Here is a 22,385-nt window from a genome sequence, read left to right on the forward strand (position 1 = left end):
TTATTTGATCCCATCCACACCATGCTGAACCTCCCTCTTCTTCGTCTTCCGCACCTCCTCCCACCGGCGATACATCGCCTCGATCTTCTCCGCGTAGCACCGCTCCACCTCCTTCCGGATGATCGTCATCTTCACGGTACGTGGGAATGGCTTCGCTGGGTCTGCCAGCATCACCGTCTCCCGCGGGATGCAGATCTCGCCGATACCGTTGGCGTTGACGGCGGTTATCGCCTGGTTGTAGATCTCGTCTAGGAGCTCAGTTTGCGATGATGGAGAGGGGTTATTTGTATTATTCTTATTATTATTGTTGATGCCGTTGTTGTTTTCATCAAGGCAGTGACGGTCGTGCAATTCGATGATGATGAACGGGACATCGCGGCCCTCGCCGCCCGTGTAGACGGATCGCACGCGCGGATGCCGCGCGATGGCGTCTTCGATGTCCGTCGCGCTGAACTTGGCCAGCCAGGACAGCTTCACAAGGTCGTCGCTGCGGCTGTGGAAGATCCAGCGCGTCGTGTTGTCCGCGAAGACCCGCGGCGAGTAGAGCTCGTGGGTCGGTATCGAGTCCCGGTCCCGGAAGACGTTGAAACCGCCCTGAAACAGCTCACTCTCCGGATGGCGGTCGAGGTACAGTTCGTAGAGGTCGTCGGAGCCGGAGACGGGCTCGAAACGGGCCCCGGTCTCGGGGATGAAGTCGAAGGTGTTCCAGGCGGAGGGGTCTGCGGATTGGAAGGACGGTTGGGGCCCTGTCTCGGTGGAACCGATTACGGTGTGCAGGTTGGTGAATCTACTGAGGATGTCGCCGACGGCCTGGTCCAGCTGCGCGCCGGCGAACATGACGAAATCGAGACCCTTGAGGACCGAGAAGGCCGTTTCGTCGTGGGAGAAATCCTCGATCAGTGATGGAGGGGTGAAGAGGCCGGTGACGTGGTTCGCTTGTATTATCTTCACGACGTCTTGAACCTTGAGAGGGAAGACCATGTCGGTGGGGAGGGTGACGATGACGGCGCGGTTGAAAGCTGTGAAGAAGAGAGATGCGATACCGGCAATCCATTGGGGCGGGCAGGTGGTCAGCAAACAGGAATCGAAAATGTGATCGTATGTAAGTCTCTTTGGCCAGTGCCTCTGGGCAAGGTACTCATAAGTGCCCCATATACCTATAAATCCGTTTGTATGATAGATGGGCTTTGGACGGCCTGATGACGTGGTCAGTGCTTAGAATTGGAGTTCGGCGGAGTGGTAATTGCTGTACCTGTCGTTCCAGACGTGTGGATGATGTAGGCTATTTCATCTTTTGTTTCGTCCCACGTCTTGGTATATGGATAATGAGGTGTGCTTTCGTTGTCCATGAAGTGTTCCAGAGACGGGATAGTGATTATCTCTAGCTCGGGCCGTACAGCAACCAATTCCTTTGCCTTCTCGATTTGTTCGTCGGCGGTAATCAAAAGGTTGCATTGCGTTTGATCGAGAAGGCTCAGAGTGCCCTCAACCGTGACCCGACCGTCTGGGATTAAGAGCTTTGAAAGGGGTCAGCATGGATCTTCCGGCATGTTACCAGTCGTTTAATGGAAAACAGGCTCATCTCTGCTTCATAGTCGTCAGTTGATTTGCAAGAAAAGCATCTCACCCGTCGTCCCGTCTTAATGGCCCCTCCAAGAAGAAAGTAATACCGCGCATCGTTCGGGCCCAGATAAGCTATAGTATGAGTCCGTCCAATACAAAGACGCGCATCCAACCAGTACGCCGCCTTGTTGATGGCCCCAGCCAGCTGCTTCCACGTTATAGTCTTGTATCCAGCTGTCTCCCAATCCGAGCCGGCGTATCGGATCAAAATGACCTCGGGAGTCCGTTCCGCGTTCTCGTCGATTACCTTAACCAGGAGTCTGTTGTGATGCCGAGCGTCTTTTGCCATATTGAATGAATTTCGATTATCTAGCCTGCTATTAGAAATTCGCTCCTCTGAATTGAGAACCTGTGATTTGTGTCCCTTCCTACGGACTCACTGTCAGCTTGGCTCTCTTTATATCATAACTGTCGTGCTTGAATTGCAACTCGACAAACAGGGCATTATCAATTCTAGGCAAAAGCGCCACTCTGGAGTGATTAATGTGAACCTCATTAAGGTTGACGTACTCCATGCTTATTCCGTCCATTGGGTCAGTTGCTCACGCTGCGCAGTACGCTGTCAATCAACCCTTAAATGGAATGTACACAACCGGCTGATGTCAGGTAGGAAACAGACTCGACTCCATAAGAGAGGGAATCATGGCGCAGGAGGGGTTGTGTAACTGCGTTAGCGATCCTGAAGTCATTTTACTACCGTGGTAGCACTTGAGTAAGCTTCGAATGTCTAGTGCGATCCGCATAGTGAAGGGCGTCATTCCTAAGTAGTCATGCATGTTGCAGGAATTGAAAGTATATAGACTGTAAGTAAGCTTACGTGAGCTGATATAAACCGAGAACCCTTGTTGTCAACTTTCCTACGTAGGTAGGTAGTTGCATAGGTAGGCATATCCGAAATATCCACGTGGACCTCTCACGTCAGCTTGGAATCCTCATCCTCAGCGTCTAAAAGCTTAATCTTTCAGTCATTTGATCTTCAGTAGAAGGTATGGATACGGAGTTTTTATTTATTATTATTATTATTATTATAATCAAGTTTAACGTCCATACCGAGCCTTTCAGCTATGACGGACCCCGATTCTTGGGCAGAAGCCCCTATTAGTCCCTAATCCCGTCTTTGACCATTCTGAGCCTTTTCCTCGCCCCAGGCCGCCTAGTTGCGTAGGGCTTTTGGGCCTTTATAAGCCCTCCTTGTTGCCAGTATCAGTGTGGGTGTCACCTGCCTACTGCAGGTCACCCTCCCCTATTATCCTTCTCCCTCACGTTCTGCCTCCTCTAGGGCCGCCAGCCCCCATTCGTCGTCCTTCCGTATCCTCTCGGCTGCCCGAGCTGTTTCCCCTAAGGGGCATCCAACCGTCGTGTCTGCTAGGAACTGCAGGATGGCCTTGGTGGCCTTAGGGTCTCCTAGTAGCCTTCCCTCTGGGTGACTCTCAGCCGTTGTTGGCAAAGCCACCCTAGCCTTGGTTAGGGCCCTATAGAGGGCCCTTCGCTGCTTCTGCCGCTCTCTACATTCAAATAGGAGGTGGCAGACAGACTCCTTTGGGGCCTGGCACCCCTGGCGTGCCTCTGAGTCTCGTACCTGGATCTTCTGCAGATAGGTCCCTATAGCTGCGTGACCAGTTTTGAGCTGGTAGTACCGACTGGCAATCGATACGGAGTTTTCGCTGTGGCCATTATCAAATCGCACGGTATTGCCTATCCTTTATCCTTTTCGGGAGCAAGAGTGGTGACGGTCACATCGCACACTGGCATATGCACGTACATGGCGATGATGTACGCATACTGAGAAACCTGGAGATTCTCTATACCTTATATCATTGGTAATGTGATGGCTTATATCAAGCCCCGTTTCGTTGTCAGCTCCTGTTTTTCCGAAGGCCCCTAAAATTACCCAGATAGGTATTAGGGTTCAGATGCAGTGGAGAGGTCAATCCGCTGCAGTTACGTTTCTTCGAGCGCACCTCCATAACTAGCAGGATTCGATAAGTTATACTTGCTACTGCATCAGTTTCTTTAAATTATGTCAGTTTCCCATTCCTAACAGCTACCTAGGCAGGTAGGTATTAGCATTGAACCAACTTACCTAGGTATCTACACCGCCAAAACATCAACCAAGCCGTCAGCTCTCGTCACTGAAACACGACTCCATTGACCTTCCTTTCCAAGTTGCGTAGAACCTTACTGCGTAGGACTGCACTAGCTCACGTGCGCCATAGTCACTCTTTGGAGGACTTGATCTTTCCGCAGGGACGACAACCCAACGGCCTCGAGCGTACAGTATCTCCAGTTTCATCAAACTCGGGAATATTTATTTCTATCATTAATCGTCATCAGACATCCATTTCTTTCTCGTGTTAGGCTTAGAGTATTCCGCAGATAACGCTGGTCCATGGCCCAGAGAACCCGACTAGGCATCTTCCAATGCCATTCTCTGCTCAAATTTCTAGACATCGTTGGCTGCATACCAAAGAACTCAAGACTTGAAAGGGCTTAGCATTGGCATGACGGGCAAATGAGGAATCGTTCGATATGCAAGAAAGGTGGATGGCGCGAACCGGCGGGAAGAGCATTGGGCCATTGGGTTTCTTGAACGAGTACCAGGTATCAGCTCGGCTTCTCATGTTATTCTGCATAGTAAATCGCACTGTGGCATGTAAAATCCCTGGGTCCATGAGAGAGTCGATGGCTAAGCGCAGATCTCGATGCTGGAACACGGCGCTCTAAGCCAGATCACGTGGAGATAAGCGGCCCAACGATAGGCGCGACAAAAGGCGTCTTTTCTCTCCGCCTCACCGGTCCCTTATCATCTTCATCCCTCGCGTCTGTCGCTGCATCGCATATTGGCAGACTCCCATGCACGCCCTTATGGAATACTCCATCCTGCATCTCTATCCCAAGTCTATCTACAAATCCTCCGTGCCCATAGGGTAGCATCCGTTGCCAACTCCCCCGGTCCGACATTTTGTGACAGCGCAGAAACATCGACGCATTCCACGTCCTCCCCCTCCCTCTTGCGGGGTTCTGGGGAGATTTTTTCCTGTATATATTCCTCGCATCTTCTTCGCCAATAGTCGCCTCATAGAGCGCAGTCGCCATCATGCACGACCTTCGTCGCCAGGCCCTCGAGAGCGGCAAGACCATCTCGCGCAAGGCCCAGTCCCGCGAGGCTTCGCGCGCAACCTCTCGCGCAAGCTCTGCGCAGAATTCGCGCCCCTCCTCTCGCAATGCCAGCAGACATGCCTCCGAGGATGATGAGGTCGGAAGTCAGAGCGACACTTGGAGGTGAGCTTTTTTCGTCCTTTTTTCATTTTGCGTTTCTCGGAGTTTGGATAGCCGTTCCGCAAGCTCCAGCTCCCCGGGATGATGTCACTGCCACCCCATGGCCAGAGAAAATTTTGAACATCACAACTGATTGTTTCAACGCGCAGTGCTGCTTCCCTGGATGACTTGGCAGATAATCCAGAGGTAGATAACGAAGAATGGGCACAAGAACTCGGAGACCGCATCCAGGAGCTCCTGGATCGCAAGCGCAGCAGTGTTCAGGGCCGCGAGGAGTCCCTGTCTGCCTACTGCCGCCTCTCGAAATTCCACTATGTCGAGGAGGAGATTAGAAGTAAGATTCAGGATCTGCTGGGTGCTTTCACCCGCAGCATCAAGTACCAGACCAGCGTGCGCGAGACGACGCTCGCCCTGAGGGCGCTCGAGCTCCTTGCCATCACCGCGTACGACAACACCATCTACGAGAATGTCGAGCCGCTGCTCACGCGGACCATTCGAGACTCGACCTCGAACATCGTCAAGGCCGCGGCTATCCACTGTCTTGGCGCATGCACATACTTCGGAGGGGCCGGAGAAGACGGCTTTTTTGACCAGATGAACTTCTTCCTCGACATTGTCGCATCTGACGGCCATTCCATCGACGCGCCCGACGACGCGGGCAGCGTGACTGCAGCCCTGCAGGAATGGGGCTTCCTCGCTACTGAGATCGAGGATCTGGAGAACGAAAGCGAAGATGCAGTCGGCATCTTCATCGACCAGCTCGACAGCGGCGAGTCAAGTGTCCAGATCGCAGCAGGCGAGAACATCGCCCTGCTCTACGAGAAGAGCTACACGCCGCAGGAAGACGACGAAGACGTTGACGAGGAGGAAGACCAGTCCGACCTGGATTCATCTGTTCTGTCGGTCGACGGCGAGGACGGCGACGGCCCACGGCTGGTCAAGCGCTACAACGCCTACCACAACACCCCGGAACTCCTACGCCAGCTCCAATCCCTCGCCACCGTCTCCGGCAAACGCATCAACAAGCGCGACAAGAAGTCCCTGCACACCAACTTCGCCTCCATTCTCACGACGGTCGAGAACCCCCGCCGGGGACCCATGTACAGCACCGCCATCGACCAGGACACCAACCGCCACTACGGCAGCAAGTACACCGTCCGGATCGGCCGCGAAGGCGTCATGAGCATTGATCGCTGGTGGAAGTGGATCCGGCTCGCGGCCCTGCGACGGATCCTCCAGGGCGGCTTCGCGGAGCACTACTACCAGGGCAACCGCGCCGTCCTGAACAGCCTGCCCATCATGATGCGCGAGTCGTCGCAGCAGGCTGATCGTCTGGCCGCCAGGAAGGCTGCCAGGGCGAGAAGCAGCGCTATCAGATGGGGGTCTGAAGAACATGATGAAATATAAATAGACCACACAAGACTAGGCGGGTCGATCTATCTACAGCGTCCGGTGGACGTTTCGACCTACATACATTGACTTGGACGACAATTAGAACGATATACCATATACTGATAAACTGACGGAGGACTTTCAACAAGACGATCATTACAGCATGAACAAATAAGATGGGCAAATGGATAAACAGTTAAATACACCCCTTGGAGTTGGCTGAATCAGTTGTTTTGTTGCACCGTTTCTGTTGATTAGTTTGTTGGTTAGCCTCCTGCTACTTTTATACCGCACACTACCTATGTACGTACTTCACTTCCCAAAACAAAAGAGGCCTCTGTCGTCATCATCATCATCACCACCACTCATGCCCATGCCAGTTTAGTTGCTGAACAGAACAACTGAAATCAGGCAGTGGTAGTGGCACTGGCACTGGCTAATAATCCTCATATTATATGACAGTTTTGTATCTATTGGAAAGAAAGAAAGAATGTCTACACTCCTGAGCAGAGCTGCCGAGTCCTGTACGCACTGTATCCTGTACCCTGCACCTAAATAATAGAATAGAAAAAGGACAGACACACACGCACAAAGACACGCAGAAGTATGTATACATTGCATGTATGTATATAAATTGATTTGATTTGATTTAGATTATATCACACCAGACCAGAATGGAGTTATTCAGAATGGGACTTTTTTTTTTAATTTTTCCCTGCCCTGACATAAATTAGGTAGGTAGTATCGACAAGTTTATATAACTCAAACACAAACAACAACTGCAACACTGGGTTCAGCAAGGTAAGGAAGGCTAGGAAAGTATACATATCAGAACTAAGTATCTGTTATCTTTGTCTTTATCTCTTCCTTCCCCGTCTAGGAATATCTATCTATCTAGTAGACTAGGTAAATATATACTACCAACATTAGGTAGTCAGCTATAAGGCCATCTATGTATGTCTGTACACTATACAGCGTATTAACCACTTTCTCACGTTCTCACACAGCGCAGAACACAGCTAGCACAATACAATGGAATCGATAAATAAACAGCCGCGGTATGCAGTGCAATGGAAATAAAATCCACGCATGCATGCAGGTATGCTATGCGATGAGGCAGGACAGGGACAAGGAAACTACCTAGGTGCCTAACTAATAATCAGACAGATGCTGCTATGCTATGCAATAAATGCAATATGCAATACAAGGAAAATGCGAAAACGAAAGATGCAATGCAGTACAATGTAATAGTTGTATATACAATACACACAGACAGAACAGAGTAGAGGAGAGCACTTATGATGAATAAGGAAGTGAAGCCGCAGCACTTCAAGCTGTGCTGCATACCTCTCCAACTACAGACACCCCGGTTTTGTTTCCTCCAAAAATCAAGATGACAAGTCCAGTGTTACTCATTTAAAGACATTCACCACACCACCCCACTCGCCGCGAGCGCGCTCCTCCCAGTATCCATCCTTGCCCGTCTTCAACCGCCACACGACCTCCTCGCCGTCCGCGGCGCCGTCCCCGACGCGCGTGAACCACCGCGGCTTCCACGTCTCGCCGCGGTCCTCCAACTCGCGACGCCGCGTGCGCTGCTTCTCCTCCAGCTGCACCTTGAGCTCCTCGGCGCGGTCGAGGTCGCCGTCCTCGAGGGCGCGCTGGTCCGGACGCAGACGCGAGTCCGTCGGTGGCAGCTTGCCCTGCTCGATTGGGGTGATCTCGTTCAGGGCCGCGGCGAAGGTGGTCAGGCCGTAGTGTTTGGGGGCGTGGTCGACCAAGGGGCCGGCGGACCAGATAGTCTTGTTGGTGCTGGAGCCGTTCTCGGTCAGCTGGAGCGTGGCGGTCCAGGTGCCGCTCAGGCCGAGCGGGAGTTCGTCGCCGTGCGAGTTGTAGGCTTTGACGGTGACTTCTTCGCTGCGGCCGGAGAACATGCCTCCCGTCTTGAACGTGGTGACGGTCTTCTGGCCCGTCGTCTCGTTCAGGACGGACATCTCGCCCACCGGCTCGACGTACTTTTCTCCCGCGATGATGTTGCGCAGGAACGACGTCGCCGTGCTCCAGCTGTACCGCTCGCCGCTGGGGTGCAGGATCAGCCGGATCTTGCCCTCGGTGATGATCTCCGCCGACTTGCCCCAGAACTTCTGCGTCGGCATGGGTGACTGCGTGATGCTCCAGTCCTTGGTGTCCGCCTGGTACGCCAGCTGCACCGGGCGGTGCGACACCTTCTCCGCGATGAAGCGGAACCCGCGGTCCTCGCGGACCAGCTCGTACGTCTCGCCGAGCATGGGGTTGAACGGCTTGCGGATCGAGCGCTCCTTGACCCGGTTGTTCGACAGCGGGGAGAGCGCAAACGCCGTGACGTAGATCAGACGCTCCAGGCTGTCGGTCGCGCTGGCCGCCTTGTCCAGCAGGGTCGAGTATTCCAGAGTCTCGGCCGCCCTCTGCAACAGAGACAATGGCTCGTTGGACGACACCGGCATCGAGATCTGCGACAGATCCTTGCCGACGTTCTTCCGCAGGAAACCGATCAGGCTGGGCGGCATGACCGTAGGGGGCGGTATGTTCGTCCGGCGCTTCACGGCACTCAGGGGCAGAGGTGTCAAAGACCTGGGTTTGGCAGGGAACAGCGACGAGGAACTGTCGAGCCGCAAGCCATTGCGGCCGAAACTTTCGTCCTCGTCCACCTCGCTGCCGGACTCGTCATCCACGACCTCCTCCTCTTCAGGCTTCCTGGCCTCGTCGTCGCTGTCATGCTGGATGGTCAACAGCGGCGACACCTGGCCTCCGTCCGTGGCATCAAAGAACTCCTGCGACATATCCGACTCCATACTCAGCCGGGACTGGACCGACAGCCGCGCCGACAGCCGTGCGGATTTGTTGTTCCGCCGCTGCTTGCTCTCCGCGATCAGCGCCGAAAACTCCGCAACCACATTGTCTAGGTCGCGGAGCACGGCCATCAGATTTTCGTGGATCTCTTCATGATGATCAGGATGGCTCGCCACGCTTTTCGGTTTTTTCTCGCTCATGATGGATGCGGTATCGCCGCCGGCGGTGGGCGGGGGAACCAGCTGGTCAACGCCATCCCGCTTGGGGGGCGCCCGGGGGTTGGGGTTCTGCCTCCGCTTCCAGAACGAGCGCTTCTCCTTGTGGTCGAAGTAGTCCTCGTTGCCGTTTCCCTCGACGGGACTGGGGTGAGGACTCGGCGAGCGGCCGCGGCGCTCTGCTCCTGGCGTCGTCACGGGGGCCGGGGTGATGTACTTGGGATCAGTGTCCTTGGCCAGCCGGCGTATGGCGTCACGGGTGCCGGACACCTTGCCCACCAGGCTCTCGACCTGGGCCCATTCGCGGTCGTCCGCCGGGGTGCTGAAGCCCCCCTTGTGCGACGTGTGCGTCGGGACGACTTGGAGGTGGTCGGACTGCTGGTCGTCCGCGGGTTGCTGCTGCTGCTGCTGCTGCTTGGAGTTGGACGCCTTCTCGAGCGCCCGTTTCCACGACTCGAAGTCCTGGTCATTGCTCGCCCGCAGATGCCAGATCTCTGCACCGGAGTCGATGGAGATCTCCCGCGTCTCCGCATTGGCGGCCACCGCGGCCAAGGAGAGCGGGATGGCACCACGCAGGGCGGACGAGTTGCGGTCATGGTAGTAGGACAGCGTAGAGGACGTAAAGTCGAGCGAGAAGAACCGCCTCGCCCAGCCCTGGTGACGCTTCCGCCGCCGCTTCTGCAGCACACCGGTATGGACGGTGGTCGGGAAGCTGTTGGCCGACCCCGAGCTCCCGGGAGGCCCTCCTCCCTTCGTGTTCGACCGTCCGCGTGTCGGCTGCCTGGGGAGGGATTCGGTCGAGTCAGCGGCCCCGACGGGCTTAAGGCTGGGCGACCCACGACGGGCGCCTGCTGCACCGCCTCCCCCGGGGTTCATCCCCGCGAGGGCCTGGGAGTGATGGACCTGGTGGCCCGAGTGCGGAGGCATTCCCGTCGGGTAGGTCAGCAGCACGAAGGTGGCGGTCTTGGAGATCTGCTTGGAGAAGGTGTTGTCGAAGACGAGGGCGTAGTCACCCCCCTCGTGGGGCGGGACGTCGTAGGTGCCCTGGGAGATCTTGTCGGCGTCGCATCTCCCGATCCACTGGATGGGCTTGAGCCCGATGGCCTTGAGCTTCTCGATGACGATGGACGCATTCTGGCGCGGGTTGGCCAGGGGGTCTTGTTGCTCTCCGGAGTCAGCGGTGCTGTGGGCGTCGGCGGACTGCTGGGCCCTCTGGCCGGGGTGCTTGAAGATGCCGAAGTTGAGGGAGCGCTTGTGGGGGAGGATGCTCCAGGAGATGGTGTGTTCGGCCTTGACATTGATCCATCGGACGAGATAGGACTGTGGTGAATTGCCTGGTGTCAGCTCTGCTGGCCTTATTCCATGTATCCCTCACCCTCTCTCCCTCAGCGGACGTACTTTGCTATGGACCTCGAGCTCTTCCATGCCCGCCATGGCTGCGGGAGATGAGTCGACGCGGGGCCCGGGAGCGACAGCAAGGAATTGCCGTTGGCCTGGGATTGTGAGTGAGATGGGATGGATGGAGGAGAGAGACAGACGATGTCTATGTATAGGAGGCAGCGCTGGCCAGAGCTGCCGACGGCGTTCGCGTAAGCCGCGCCGAGGCTCCAGCGCCGATCACGACGGCGCAGCCTGTAGTCTCAACCAAGAGGCTGGAGGCAGATCTAGAATGTAGCAAAAGACCATGGAGAGAGATGATGAGGGAAAAGAAAAATAACAAGAAAAAGGAAGAAGAAAAGAAAAGGGGAGAAAAGGTACAGAGATAGGGTGGCGTACGAGGTGAGCTTTTTACCCGATACGGCTTCCACCTGCTTCCGGCCAGGCTTTTCAGTGCGCAACATGCACTACTCAGACCGTTCTCGATAGTTTATGCATTTGTCCTGCTCTTCTCTCTAGACTCTTCTACGTCTACAGATCTAAAGTATATACAGTATGTGTGGCAAGGATACCGGAACACATGCACAACAGACTACAAATCGTAAGAAAGCTATGATATTCCTCAATTACAGATGAAATGCAGGTGTATAGTTCACAGTCATCATGCTCCGCTCCGCTGTATGAAATGATCCGCCAACATGTATCGCAGGTGAAATAAACAAAATCAAAAAAAAAAGAAAAAGAAAATAGTGGAGACAGTATAATAATGAAACAAAGCCCATGCCATGCCCGTGCTGCAACATCCAGAGACAAGCAAGATACAGGCAGGATGAAAAGCACCTCTCTACCGCCGCTTCCCGGCCTGCATGTTCGTAAAGAGCAGCTTGAAGCCGTTGCACAGCGCCCGCATGTCCGGATACGCGTTCCGCTGCAGCTCGTAGCCCTGCGGGATCACCTTGACCGGCCAGCTCTGCAGCGACGCGTTCTGGCCCGCCTTGAAGCACAGGTAGAAGTATCCTGGGTACTTGGGGTTGATGCAGAACGCGTACACCGACCGCTTCGGGTTCGCCTCCGTGTACGTCGTCAACCAGCGCTCTGCCGGCGGTCAGCATGCCGTCAGGACAGGAAGAGAAGAGGAAAAAAAGAACTTACCGGTGTCGCTCTTGCTGCCGCTCTGGTACTTTTCGTGCATCATCATCTCGTCCACCTTCTTGGCCATCGCCTGCACGTGGTTCACAATCAACTCGTCCAGGTCGCTGTACGTGTACTTGCCGCCGATCTTCAGCGTCCGACCGACCGAGAACTCGTTCTCCTTGTCCAGCTCCAGCACGTCGATGTGCTGGTAGATACCGTCGGACACCTTCCAGGTGACGGCCAGATGGTCGGGCCCCTTGGACGACGGCCGGATGACCACATCGCCGCGGCCCTGGCTTCCCAGGAATTCCTCCGCCTGCGCAGAGTTGAACGGCCGGAACAGGGGGTGCTTGATGACACGCATCTGGCGACCGCCAACCTGCGTCTTCTCCTGCATCGACTCCCGGTCCTCCTGCTCCTGGCGCTCGTCCCACTCGCCGCGCATGCGGTCGATGACCTTGCGGTACGGACGGCTCACCTGGTCCTCGCGCAGGGACACGTTGGCGGTAAAGTTCTTCCGGTTCAGGTACAGGACCTTCGCCTGCACCGTCTGATGCAGCGTGTACAGGCTCCGGACCGGGATGTCGTACCGATCCGTCAGCTCCATCTCTGGCACAAAGGCATCGATCCCGCAGTCCAGCTTGCCATCGATGTGGTCGTCCGTGATCCGCTTGATGGAGATGGGGACCACCATGCCTTCCGCAAGGGTGTCGGGGGTTTCGCCCGTGAACATGGTGAAGATGTCGTCCGTGCTGAGGAAGACGAACTGCTTCCGCAGTTCCTCGTAGGGCTGCTGTAGTTCCGCACGGATCGTCTCCAGAGTGGCCCGCTTGCGCTGGTTGAGGTTCTTCTCGAGCTGCTCCGCGTACTCCTCCAGGATGAGATCGTTGACACGATCTTGGGCTTCCTCCTTGAACAGCTTGCGGACGATGGCGCCCGGACCGTTCTCATCCGTCTCAGCCTTGATGTCTTCCTCGTCCAACTCAAGCGCATCTGCCGCCATCTTGCGGCCGATATCGTAGTCTTCAGGGTGAACACGGGTGTTGTCGAGGGGATCCGCGTCGGGATCGGCGTTTTCGAAGTCGATGTACAGGAAGCTGGCGCAGTTGTTCCACACCTTCACGCCCATCGCGGGATATTGAGTATTGACACCCAGCAGCTCAGCCCGGCTGTTCACGACGCCACCATTCAAGTTGACAATCTTCAGCAGGTGTGCAGCCTTCCGAGGGCCCAGCCCACAGACATACGGCAGGAGGTTGGCGGTCGAGGTATCAGTAACCGCCTCGTTGATATCGACACCAACAAGGTTGACCATATCCACCAGAGCAGTCTCCAGCTGTTTCAAGATCAGATCCTGCGAGACGAGCTGCTGGCCGGGCTTGAACTGGATGGAAACAATGTCGCGGCCAAGTGAAGCGTACTCCTTCATAGGACTCTGCAGGTAGTGGGCCAGTGCAACACAGTAATGAGTCAAGGGAGCGAAACCAGGATGCTCGTGCCTTGCCCGCTCACTGTGCTGGTAGAGACGTGCAACCTCGTCGTTGACAATGACGACTTCGAGTCGATCGCTGACTTCCTCGTCGCGGTCATCGGTGTACGGTGCGCCGCGCAGATCCTTCTTGTCCACGAGATCGGTGAGCTGCTTGTAGAGTTTCCGCGTCTCAGGAGAGAACCCGGAGATACCGATGACATCCGGCTTTCGACGCCCGACGAGTTCCACGAAGGCCTCCACATCCTTCCCGTCATTGATATTGCGGTCCTTGTCACCGACGGACAGGTCTGTGAACTTGCCGTTCTCCAGCACGCGTCCGTCCTCTTCCACCCACGCCCAGTGGATTGGCTCTCTGCCGACAATGCCAGAGCCGTTTGACAGAGCCAGGACGCGAGGGACAGTACCGAGAACCATGCCCTTGGGCTTGTAGGGCGCCTGGTCCAGCCGCATCGAGAAGGCTTCCCTGCATTCCTTGGCAACGTGATTCTCGCATTCCTGTCGGATGTTCTCCTTCACACTGCGGCTCATCAATTTCTCCAGCTTCGTGAGCGCCATGTTGAGGACTTCTCGGCGTTCTCGGTTCCAGGCGTCAGCGATTTCACTCTGGTTGTCGGACTCGATGTCCGAGTACAGACGCTGCCGGAAGTTGTCGAAGTTCTGGAAACGGACTTTGACCTCAACCAGGCCCTCCTCCTCGGCCTTCAGCATGCGAAGATACAGTTCCGGCCGGCGAGCGATATCGCTGAGCTGCTGGTTCCGCAGGTATTTGAACTCGTAGTACGGGTGCTGCTCATCGATTCTCTTGAGACCCTTCTCAGTCCGGAAACATTCGACGACTCCGTTCATGTAGTACGCCTGTCGGATCACCTTGCGCATCTTGGGGCTCATGACGAGTTCCTCCGCGAACATGCTCCTGGCGGCTTTCAGCGCATGGGAAGCGTTCGAGAAGTCGGAATCCAGCAACGAGTCTGCCATCTCATCCGGTCGCTCGCTGGGATCTTCGGTGTATTGACGACGTCCCTCCTTCAGGGCGTTCTGAGCAAAAGCGTCCGGAGTGATGCCAAAGGCTCGAACGAGACCATAAACCTTGCCATTCCGGACACGCTCAAAGAACGTCTTCGTCGTAGCCTTTCTCCGGTGAGCTGCCTCTCCGTTGCCGTTGGTCTCCCCGTTCGCCGTCAAAGCCATGTCCTTGAGCTGCGATGCATACTGGAAGTGGATGTAGTCCTGCACGTCCTGGAGCTCTTCCATGGTCACAGCCGCAGGAAGCATCTCCTCAAAGACGCTGTCTTCGATATTGAACATGCTGTGTAGGTTATCGTAGGTCTTCTGGATCGTATTCCGCTTGTCAATCAGAGCCCTGAACTTCAGATCGTAGTCGAAGATATCCCACAGATCGGTCATGTTCAGAAGCTTCTCTGCCTTGATCGAGTATTGAGGGGCGTCAGGGTTGGCTGGGTCAGGCGAGACGGGCACCTTGGCGGCATGGATCACGTAGTCCTTCCGGTGCTGGAAGATGAACGGCACTTCCCAGTCCTCCGTGACCATGAACTCCAGCACCTTGGCAACGGAGCGCTGGAACGGCTCCCGCAGGTCGGGCTCGATCCGCTTCTTCAGCAGCATCAGGTTCGATATCCAGGCGGCTTCCTCCCTGAGCTGCTCGTCCGTGAGAAGGACATGTTTGTATGGTTTGCGCGCCAGCTGGTGTCGCTCGGGTTCGTCGGTGAGACGGATCTCATTGTCCTCCTCCGTCAACATCTTCTCCGCCAGCTGCGACGGCTCGAAGACATCCTTCAGATCGAGGTGCTTCTCCTCGTCCTCGTGCTCTTCTTCCTCCTGCTCCTCCATCTCCAGAGCAAACAGGTACTCGTTGCCGTCTCCGAACGCCATGCGCATGTCCTCCAGGGCGTTCTCATCCAACCCGGCCGCATCTGTGACCCCCAGGCCCGAGATGCCCTTCCGGGCCGGGCGCGCGATCTCCTCGTCTTCGCGTTCTCGCTGGATTTCCTCGTCCGAGAAGACATCCTCTTCGATGAAATCGTCCATCTCATCGTGGATACCGCGCCCCCTCCTGCCATATTCGGCCTCTTCCTCGTCGTCGGACCTGAAGATGTCGTCGATGCCTTGGGAGGTGCCACGGTCACGGTCTTTGTGTCCGCGCTTTAGACGCTTGAACTTGGACTGTAGCAGGATAGTTAGACACAGTAGAATCCTCTGGTCTAGGAATGGGACGTACCTCGGCCGCCACGGGGGGCTGGAAACCCGGGTTGTGTTCCCCGATCAGGTACAGATCCTCCTCGTCGAGGCCTTCGTCCTCGCGCTCACGCTCCTCCCTGCGGCGCTTCCGCTTTTCCCGGCGACGCTCCGCGCGCTCCTCGATCTCTTCATCTTCGTCGACGATGAAGCCTTCGCGAACCTGACAGATTGGCGGTCAGCAAACAGCTCCGGTCGTAAACACCGACGGGGGAGCTTCGGGGGGGGGGAGGCAACTTACAGCTCGGGCAGCCTCCTCGTCATCCTCATCTTCATCCTCGTCCTCCTCGCTCGAATCGACGTAGGGGCCAACCGTGCCAGCACCCTGCTTGATCTCACCGGTCACCTCGTCGAACTCCTCCTCGTTCTCCTCCTCGTCCAGCAAGGCCTCACCTTCGATGAGGTCGTGGGTGCTCATGTTGGCTGCGCGTGGTCACGGACGGAAGCAGGCGCAGGAAACACGGCAAGCCAGGTCGACACAGAGCAAGAAATGATGAAGAGAGAAAGCAGAGACAGAAGTCGGCCGCGTCTCGTCGACAGCAGCTCCAGGTCCAGGGACGAAAAAGCGCGGCTCTCGTGGCGAGGGCGCCAGCCCCGAAGCGGTCTAGAGGTGGCTGGTGCGTGAGGCTGGTGCGGAGCTTTGTTGACGCCTCAGGCAGCATCAGGCAGCTTCTGGTACACCGTCTTGGACAGTCTGACAGCACGAGAATCCAAGACGGACTTAACCCAGAGCCCCACCGCTCATCTCCCGCCAAAGATCTGACACTGCCGAGAAGCGAAGCTCGTCGCGATAAAGCCAGGACAAGTATCGGACGAGACGGAGGCCATGGTGAGACAGCCAGGGCGAGGTGGCACAGGGAGAGAGGACAGAACACAGTCTACGAGCTTCTTTGTTCAGGGGCTAGGATGGACAACATCACGAGTATACCGTACAAAGTAGAGGACCCGATCCAAAAGAACAGAGCTCTGTCGTAAGAACACAAAGAGAGCTGTCTCTCGCTTTCTCCAGGCCGCTAGCACACCGGTGGATACGGCGGAGGTACCGGTACCTGGGCAGCGCGCTGTGTGTGCGTGAAGCCCGCGTACTGGTACTCCGTCCGCTCCCCCGCCAGCAACCCCGTGCTCGCCCACGGTTCACCTCCCGTCTCAGGAACAGGCCGACCTTCTTCTCCTCCAGCTCTCCTCCATCTTCTGCTCGACCTGTTCTCGAGCAGCCCTTCACATTCCTCCAATCCGCCTGGCTCTGCAGTGCCAACAGCCGTCGTCGTCCCCAGCGGCTCTCCCTGGGGCTCTGATTGGCGCTGCCTGTCTTCAGTGCCCAACCCACGAGTCCTGTCCGCTCTCCTCGCGCCGCGCTGCCAAAGGGGCCTGGCGCTGGCCCATCCACGATATCCCGGCCCCGCTGTGCTCTAAGAAAAGCTCACGCCAAAATTGAAGACGCACGGTCAAGGGAGCGGTCTCTTCGTCTCGAGACCTCTTCCTTTCCCATCCTCCTCCCCCTCACCGTTCCTCCTGCACCGTAGATCCGCTCCCCGCAGCTGTCGGTCATGGCGGACGCGTTCAAAGCTCGCACCCTGAAACGCAAGAATGTCAAGGGCCTGGCCCTAAATGCGACCCCCAAGACGGCCTCCAAGCCGTCCGACGGCGATTCCCAGATCCCCGGCGCCCTGGGCAACCTCGACAGTCACCGCACCGACACCCTCGAGATCGGCCTCGAGTTCAAGCTCGACCTCCGCAGTGAAGACCTGATCACGCTGAAGGAGGTGGGTGCGGGAAATGGCGGCACCGTGTCCAAGGTCATGCATGCCTCCACCAAGGTCATCATGGCCAGGAAGGTAATTTGCAATTCTTCGGCCTATCCTCGCCCCTGCTGACGTGACAGATCATCCGGGTGGACGCCAAAGAGAATGTCAGGAAGCAGATCTTGCGTGAGCTTCAGGTGGGCCACGACTGCAACTCCCCGTATATTGTCACCTTCTACGGCGCCTTCCAGAACGAGGCCAGAGATATCGTGCTATGCATGGAATACATGGACTGCGGGTGGGTCTCATGAAACGTGGATATGTCTTTTTGCTTATGGCTGACGAGTGCTCCTGCAGCTCTCTCGACCGCATCTCTAAGGACTTCGGCCCGGTCCGAGTCGACGTGCTGGGCAAGATCACAGAGTCCATTCTGGCCGGTCTGGTCTACCTGTACGAGACGCACCGCATCATGCACCGAGACATCAAGCCCTCGAACGTCCTGGTCAATTCCCGAGGAAATATCAAGCTCTGTGACTTCGGTGTCGCGACGGAGACGGTCAACTCTGTCGCGGACACCTTCGTCGGAACATCGACCTACATGGCGCCAGAGCGTATCCAGGGAGGTGCTTACACTGTCCGATCTGACGTGTGGAGTGTGGGTCTGACGGTCATGGAACTGGCCGTTGGACGTTTCCCGTTCGACGCGAGTGATTCCTCCGCGGGAGATCGAGCGAGTGCTGGCCCGATGGGTATCCTCGACTTGCTTCAGCAGATCGTCCACGAGCCAGCTCCTAAGTTGCCCAAGAGTGACGCTTTCCCTCCGATTCTGCACGAGTTTGTTGCCAAGTGTCTGCTGAAGAAGCCTGAGGAACGACCAACCCCGCGGGAGCTCTACGTAAGAATTCTCCGGCTCTTTCGTGTTAGCAGTGGAAGCGTGGATTCTGACATTTATGATAGGACAAAGATGCTTTCCTGCAAGCGGCGAAGAGAACGCCAGTCGACCTGCAGGAATGGGCCATCAGTATGATGGACAAGTCGAACCGCAAGTCGTATCTCGCACCTCCGCCGCCAAAGTCTCTCAATCGCGATGGTTCGAGCTCATCGCCGAAGCCGCCGCCCAAGCCGCCAACCAGTTCCTCGCACTCGTCACAAGGATCTCAGAGGCCGTCTCACCACACTCCGACCTCCGGTGAAATCCCGCTGAACATCTCAAGTGACATTGCCGGACATGGGCATTACAACTCTCACTCCAAGCCTGCGCCCAACCCAATCATGATGGCAAGATCGCCGCCGCCTCCCTCGCTAGAACATCTTTCTCTCGAGACGAGGGATCCCCACGGCAGTGAAAGGGGCCGTAACCGCCTCTACCCTGGTGACCCGTTTTCGGCAGTCGACTCGCCTTCGCGCCCCGGGCTGGGCCAGCGCTCGACGAGCTCACATAACACGACAACACGATCGCAATTGCAGGCCACTTCGACGCTGCCGATTCGTGCCGCGCCTCCTCCAAACCATCCACCGCCTCCGCCGCCAGTGTCCGCTGGAGGATCTCGGGGAGCCTATCCGAATAAGGTGCGCGGCGAATAGACGAGATATGTTTTCATTTAGCGCGATGCGAAGCTGCAGCGATCGAAAAGATATACATGTGATATATATCACGAGACGATTTCCGGGAAGAGCTTGCATACGTCCTCTTTTGACTTTTGTGATCCAGATGTACGGTTTCCCGCAGTTTTCCATGAGTTCGGTTTGTTGTCGAAATGTCCGATCTGGTCAGTGGTTCATCTCTTCCCTTCTTTTCCCTTTTTCCTTTCGTTTAGTCGCAATTCCCACTATGTCGTGTATATGACCTGTTCTGAGGGATATTTCTTTTCCTTCTAACGATTCCTGCATCGCAAGGCGTCTATCTTTCTATTTCATATTCCCCATGTCTGTGGTCTCCTTTTTCATTTTTTCCCCTATTCTCTTCTCCTCTGGCGACGACCTGATGAACGCGATCCAGCGTGCATGCGTTGATTGATTGATATACTGGCCATCCTGCACGGCTGCCTCACGTCATGTAGCAGGAGGGAAGATGTACCGTAGCATCATGTGACGATGATCGAATACCCTCAATCAATGGCTTGTGGAATAGCAGTATTAGTCTTGATCAGACTTTTGGTAGAGTTAATTGCTGGTTTCGGGAAATTTAAGGATTAAGCTTAAATCCAAGCTTTCTTGTATCCGTGGATGAGGGACGTTATCGGCCCGCTTTCGGAAACATATACATTACCCTAACTACTGTATACGCAACGGTATATACATCCATACATATCCTATTTATCCCATCCAATCACAATCTTATACCATACTATCGACATTTCAATATATATACACCTATTACTCACTCCCCCCAAAAAACCCTCTCCAACCTCTCACACATCAGACTTATCGCCCTCCTCCCCGCCTCCAACACCCCATCCATCGCCAGAAACGGATGCGGCATCCCCTCCATCACCACCAGATCCACATCCTTCACACCTGCGGATTGGAGTTTCCGCGCGTAGGCTTCGCCTTCGTGGCGGAGGACGTCGAGTTCGCCGACCATTATCAACGCGGGGGGCAGTTGACTCCAATGGTTGTGGCTGTCCTCGGCAGGGTAGAGGAGAGGACTAGCGTCCGGATTCGCCCAGTCAGATTCGTTAGGGAGGTAGTGTCGTCTATACCAGAGCATCTTGGCCGCGGGAAGGGCGGGGGTGTGTTCGTAGGTTGAGTAAGAGGGGTTTGCGGCTGTCGTGGCGGTGTTGTCTGTGACGGGGACGGAGAGGAGTTGGATTTGTATATTGATCGGTTTTAGGCCTGGTTCTGATTCTGATGGAGAGGGTAGGTTTTGGTTGTGGAGGAGGGCTTTATGCGTCATGACGGCCGCGAGGTTCCCGCCCGCGGAGGAGCCGCCGATGGCGAGTTTGGTTGGGTTCAGGGAGAGTTTGAGTTGGGTGGATGGGGAGGTTAGCCAGAGGAGGGAGGACCAGGCGTCGTGGACGGCGGCGGGGAAGGGGTTTTCGGGGGCTAGTCTATTTGTCTTGTCAGCTTTTTGGGTATAGATACTAGATTATCTACCTAGGTAGAATATGTATATACGGGTTAAAGAAAAAGGGGGGAATACCTATAATCAACAGTAACAACCACACACCTCCCCCTGACACACAAATGACTACACACCGTATTCTCCGTATCGATATTCCCTAGCACCCACCCCCCGCCATGAAAATATAACATGGCCGGCCATCCCCCCTGTGGCGTGTCTCCCTTGGGAGTGAAGACCCGAACCTTGATATCCGGTCCTTCACTCTCACTCTCACCCGGACTGAACCCTTCGATATGTTTCCGCTGGATGAGTATGTCTTCGACATTCCCAACTTCCAGGACGGGTCCGCCCCCGGGGATCAGGACGCCACCGGTCCGCGAGGCCTCGACGGGCTGGTAGTGCACCTGTTGCTTGTCGATGACGTGTTGGTTGTAGAAGGCGACGTAGTCCGGGTGGAGTTTGGATGCGACGGAGGGGTGGAGGGGGTAGGGGGGTTGGGGTGTCTCTTCCGAGGACATTTTGGATGGATTAAGTTGATTATATCGATATCGATATAGGATGTACTGTACTGTAGTGAACGGTGATAACGAACGACTAGGAGGTAGGTTCTTAGTGAATGTTTCAAAAAACTGAAGCAAAGAAAACACAAGAAAGATGTTCAAGCGCACCTTTTCAGTTCAGTTGACCTGCTGGATTTTCGATGGATATAAATAAGTCTGTAGACAAGTCAGTCTTCTTCCTACTTACTAGTCTAGACTAACCAGCGAGTTCGTCCATCTCAGTCAGCATCATCTTTGCCCCGCTCGTTCTGCGGATCAGACCTCCTGGAGATGCGGGGTGAGATGGTATGATATGATATGGTGATATGATACGGTCCGAGAAGATGCTATTTCGGGAAACCTATCACGATCTATATCGTTAGCTTGAACTTTTTACCATCTCGTTGATAGCGGACTGGCTGCTCGGGTTTGTGCTAAACTAAACCTGCCCGCACCAGACGAGGGATGGGAGATAAGGACCGGAGATTGGACCGTCACATTTCTTGGTCCGAGACGGTTCGTGATCGCTCTCGTTGCGAGGAGATCATCAAAGCTAGGTATTCACCTTGACATCGGTGCTGGCAGATTTGTACACGTTGATAAATGTCTAGATCTAACACCGGACCGGTTATTCTGCTATCTGCCCGCGCATCGCGTCCTGGTCTGCCTGCGATGCCAATACGCTGTCCAGCCCGGCGCCATCGCCCGTTATCTCAAGGAAATCCATCACATCCGTCGAACACGACGCCGTGCGTTCCTCGAATACGTGTCCCGGTTCCAACTGGCTGCACTTGAGGACGTGGTCTTGCCAGATGCGACGCAGTTCCCTGTGCCCTCTCTGCCCGTTCAAGATGGGTTCGCGTGCCGGTTTGATGATGGTGGCTGTGGATATCTCTGCGTCACGGAGAAGCGCATGAGGCAGCATTGGATATCGGTGCATCGTGTCCCTGGACGAGAGGGAGTGGACTGGTGTTCGGTGCAGTTGCAGACTTTCTTCAGGGGGAATGCGTTGCGGTATTTCACCAGCCCGTTGGCCATGTCATCTTCGTGCGACAGGCACAATATAGAGTCTTTCAGTACAGTAGGAAAATGCAATTTTTGATTGTGTGCAGAATATCCTCACCTTATTCACATAGGCTTTTCTGTCTCTCGATGCTTGTGACAACAAGGTGGATGGAATCCACAAGACCTTGACCCATTGCCTCTCCCTCAGTGCTACCGATTCTCACCTTCTAGACCATTACGCGAACTGAACGTATCGGACCATATCATGAAGTCCAGAAACCGAAAAGGCATTCAGAGTATTTGTTCCCCAGATCGCATCTGAGTTTCCCTTTTTGATGCACGGCTCCACATCTAGCGTACCTTGATCCTTCGTAACGACCGAAATATGTTGTCGAAGCGTTGAGACATCAAGACCGGGCAATACCCGGTTTTCGACAGGCA

The 22,385-nt window shown here is 55.4% G+C and overlaps 6 protein-coding genes across 6 annotated transcripts; 2 read left to right on the forward strand and 4 right to left on the reverse strand.

Moving 5' to 3' along the window:
* Positions 1 to 1,912, reverse strand: VTN00DRAFT_7390 (uncharacterized protein; the record flags this gene model as incomplete). The annotated part of the gene is made up of 3 exons (XM_069434132.1): positions 1 to 1,196; positions 1,253 to 1,517; positions 1,628 to 1,912. The coding sequence occupies 3 exons, from the start codon at positions 1,910 to 1,912 to the stop codon at positions 1 to 3; spliced, it is 1,746 nt and encodes a 581-aa protein (XP_069287444.1).
* Positions 1,913 to 4,720: 2,808 nt separating this feature from the next.
* VTN00DRAFT_7391 (uncharacterized protein) lies at positions 4,721 to 6,309 on the forward strand (the record flags this gene model as incomplete). The annotated part of the gene is made up of 2 exons (XM_069434133.1): positions 4,721 to 4,905; positions 5,052 to 6,309. The coding sequence occupies 2 exons, from the start codon at positions 4,721 to 4,723 to the stop codon at positions 6,307 to 6,309; spliced, it is 1,443 nt and encodes a 480-aa protein (XP_069287445.1).
* A 1,397-nt stretch (positions 6,310 to 7,706) lies between these two features.
* On the reverse strand, positions 7,707 to 10,772 carry VTN00DRAFT_7392 (uncharacterized protein; the record flags this gene model as incomplete). Its single annotated transcript, XM_069434134.1, has 2 exons — positions 7,707 to 10,658; positions 10,737 to 10,772. 2 exons carry the CDS (start codon positions 10,770 to 10,772, stop codon positions 7,707 to 7,709), a joined length of 2,988 nt encoding a protein of 995 aa, XP_069287446.1.
* Positions 10,773 to 11,559: 787 nt separating this feature from the next.
* Positions 11,560 to 16,012, reverse strand: VTN00DRAFT_7393 (uncharacterized protein; the record flags this gene model as incomplete). Its single annotated transcript, XM_069434135.1, has 4 exons — positions 11,560 to 11,810; positions 11,868 to 15,522; positions 15,578 to 15,757; positions 15,836 to 16,012. 4 exons carry the CDS (start codon positions 16,010 to 16,012, stop codon positions 11,560 to 11,562), a joined length of 4,263 nt encoding a protein of 1,420 aa, XP_069287447.1.
* Positions 16,013 to 17,141: 1,129 nt separating this feature from the next.
* Positions 17,142 to 18,920, forward strand: VTN00DRAFT_7394 (uncharacterized protein; the record flags this gene model as incomplete). The annotated part of the gene is made up of 4 exons (XM_069434136.1): positions 17,142 to 17,429; positions 17,477 to 17,634; positions 17,694 to 18,231; positions 18,294 to 18,920. 4 exons carry the CDS (start codon positions 17,142 to 17,144, stop codon positions 18,918 to 18,920), a joined length of 1,611 nt encoding a protein of 536 aa, XP_069287448.1.
* Positions 18,921 to 19,716: 796 nt separating this feature from the next.
* Positions 19,717 to 20,918, reverse strand: VTN00DRAFT_7395 (uncharacterized protein; the record flags this gene model as incomplete). Its single annotated transcript, XM_069434137.1, has 2 exons — positions 19,717 to 20,386; positions 20,569 to 20,918. 2 exons carry the CDS (start codon positions 20,916 to 20,918, stop codon positions 19,717 to 19,719), a joined length of 1,020 nt encoding a protein of 339 aa, XP_069287449.1.
* Positions 20,919 to 22,385: the final 1,467 nt, after the last annotated feature.

This window comes from Thermoascus crustaceus (assembly GCF_041956765.1).
Source record: "Thermoascus crustaceus strain CBS 181.67 unplaced genomic scaffold VTN00scaffold_4, whole genome shotgun sequence".
Classification (NCBI taxonomy): Eukaryota; Fungi; Ascomycota; class Eurotiomycetes; order Eurotiales; family Thermoascaceae; genus Thermoascus; species Thermoascus crustaceus.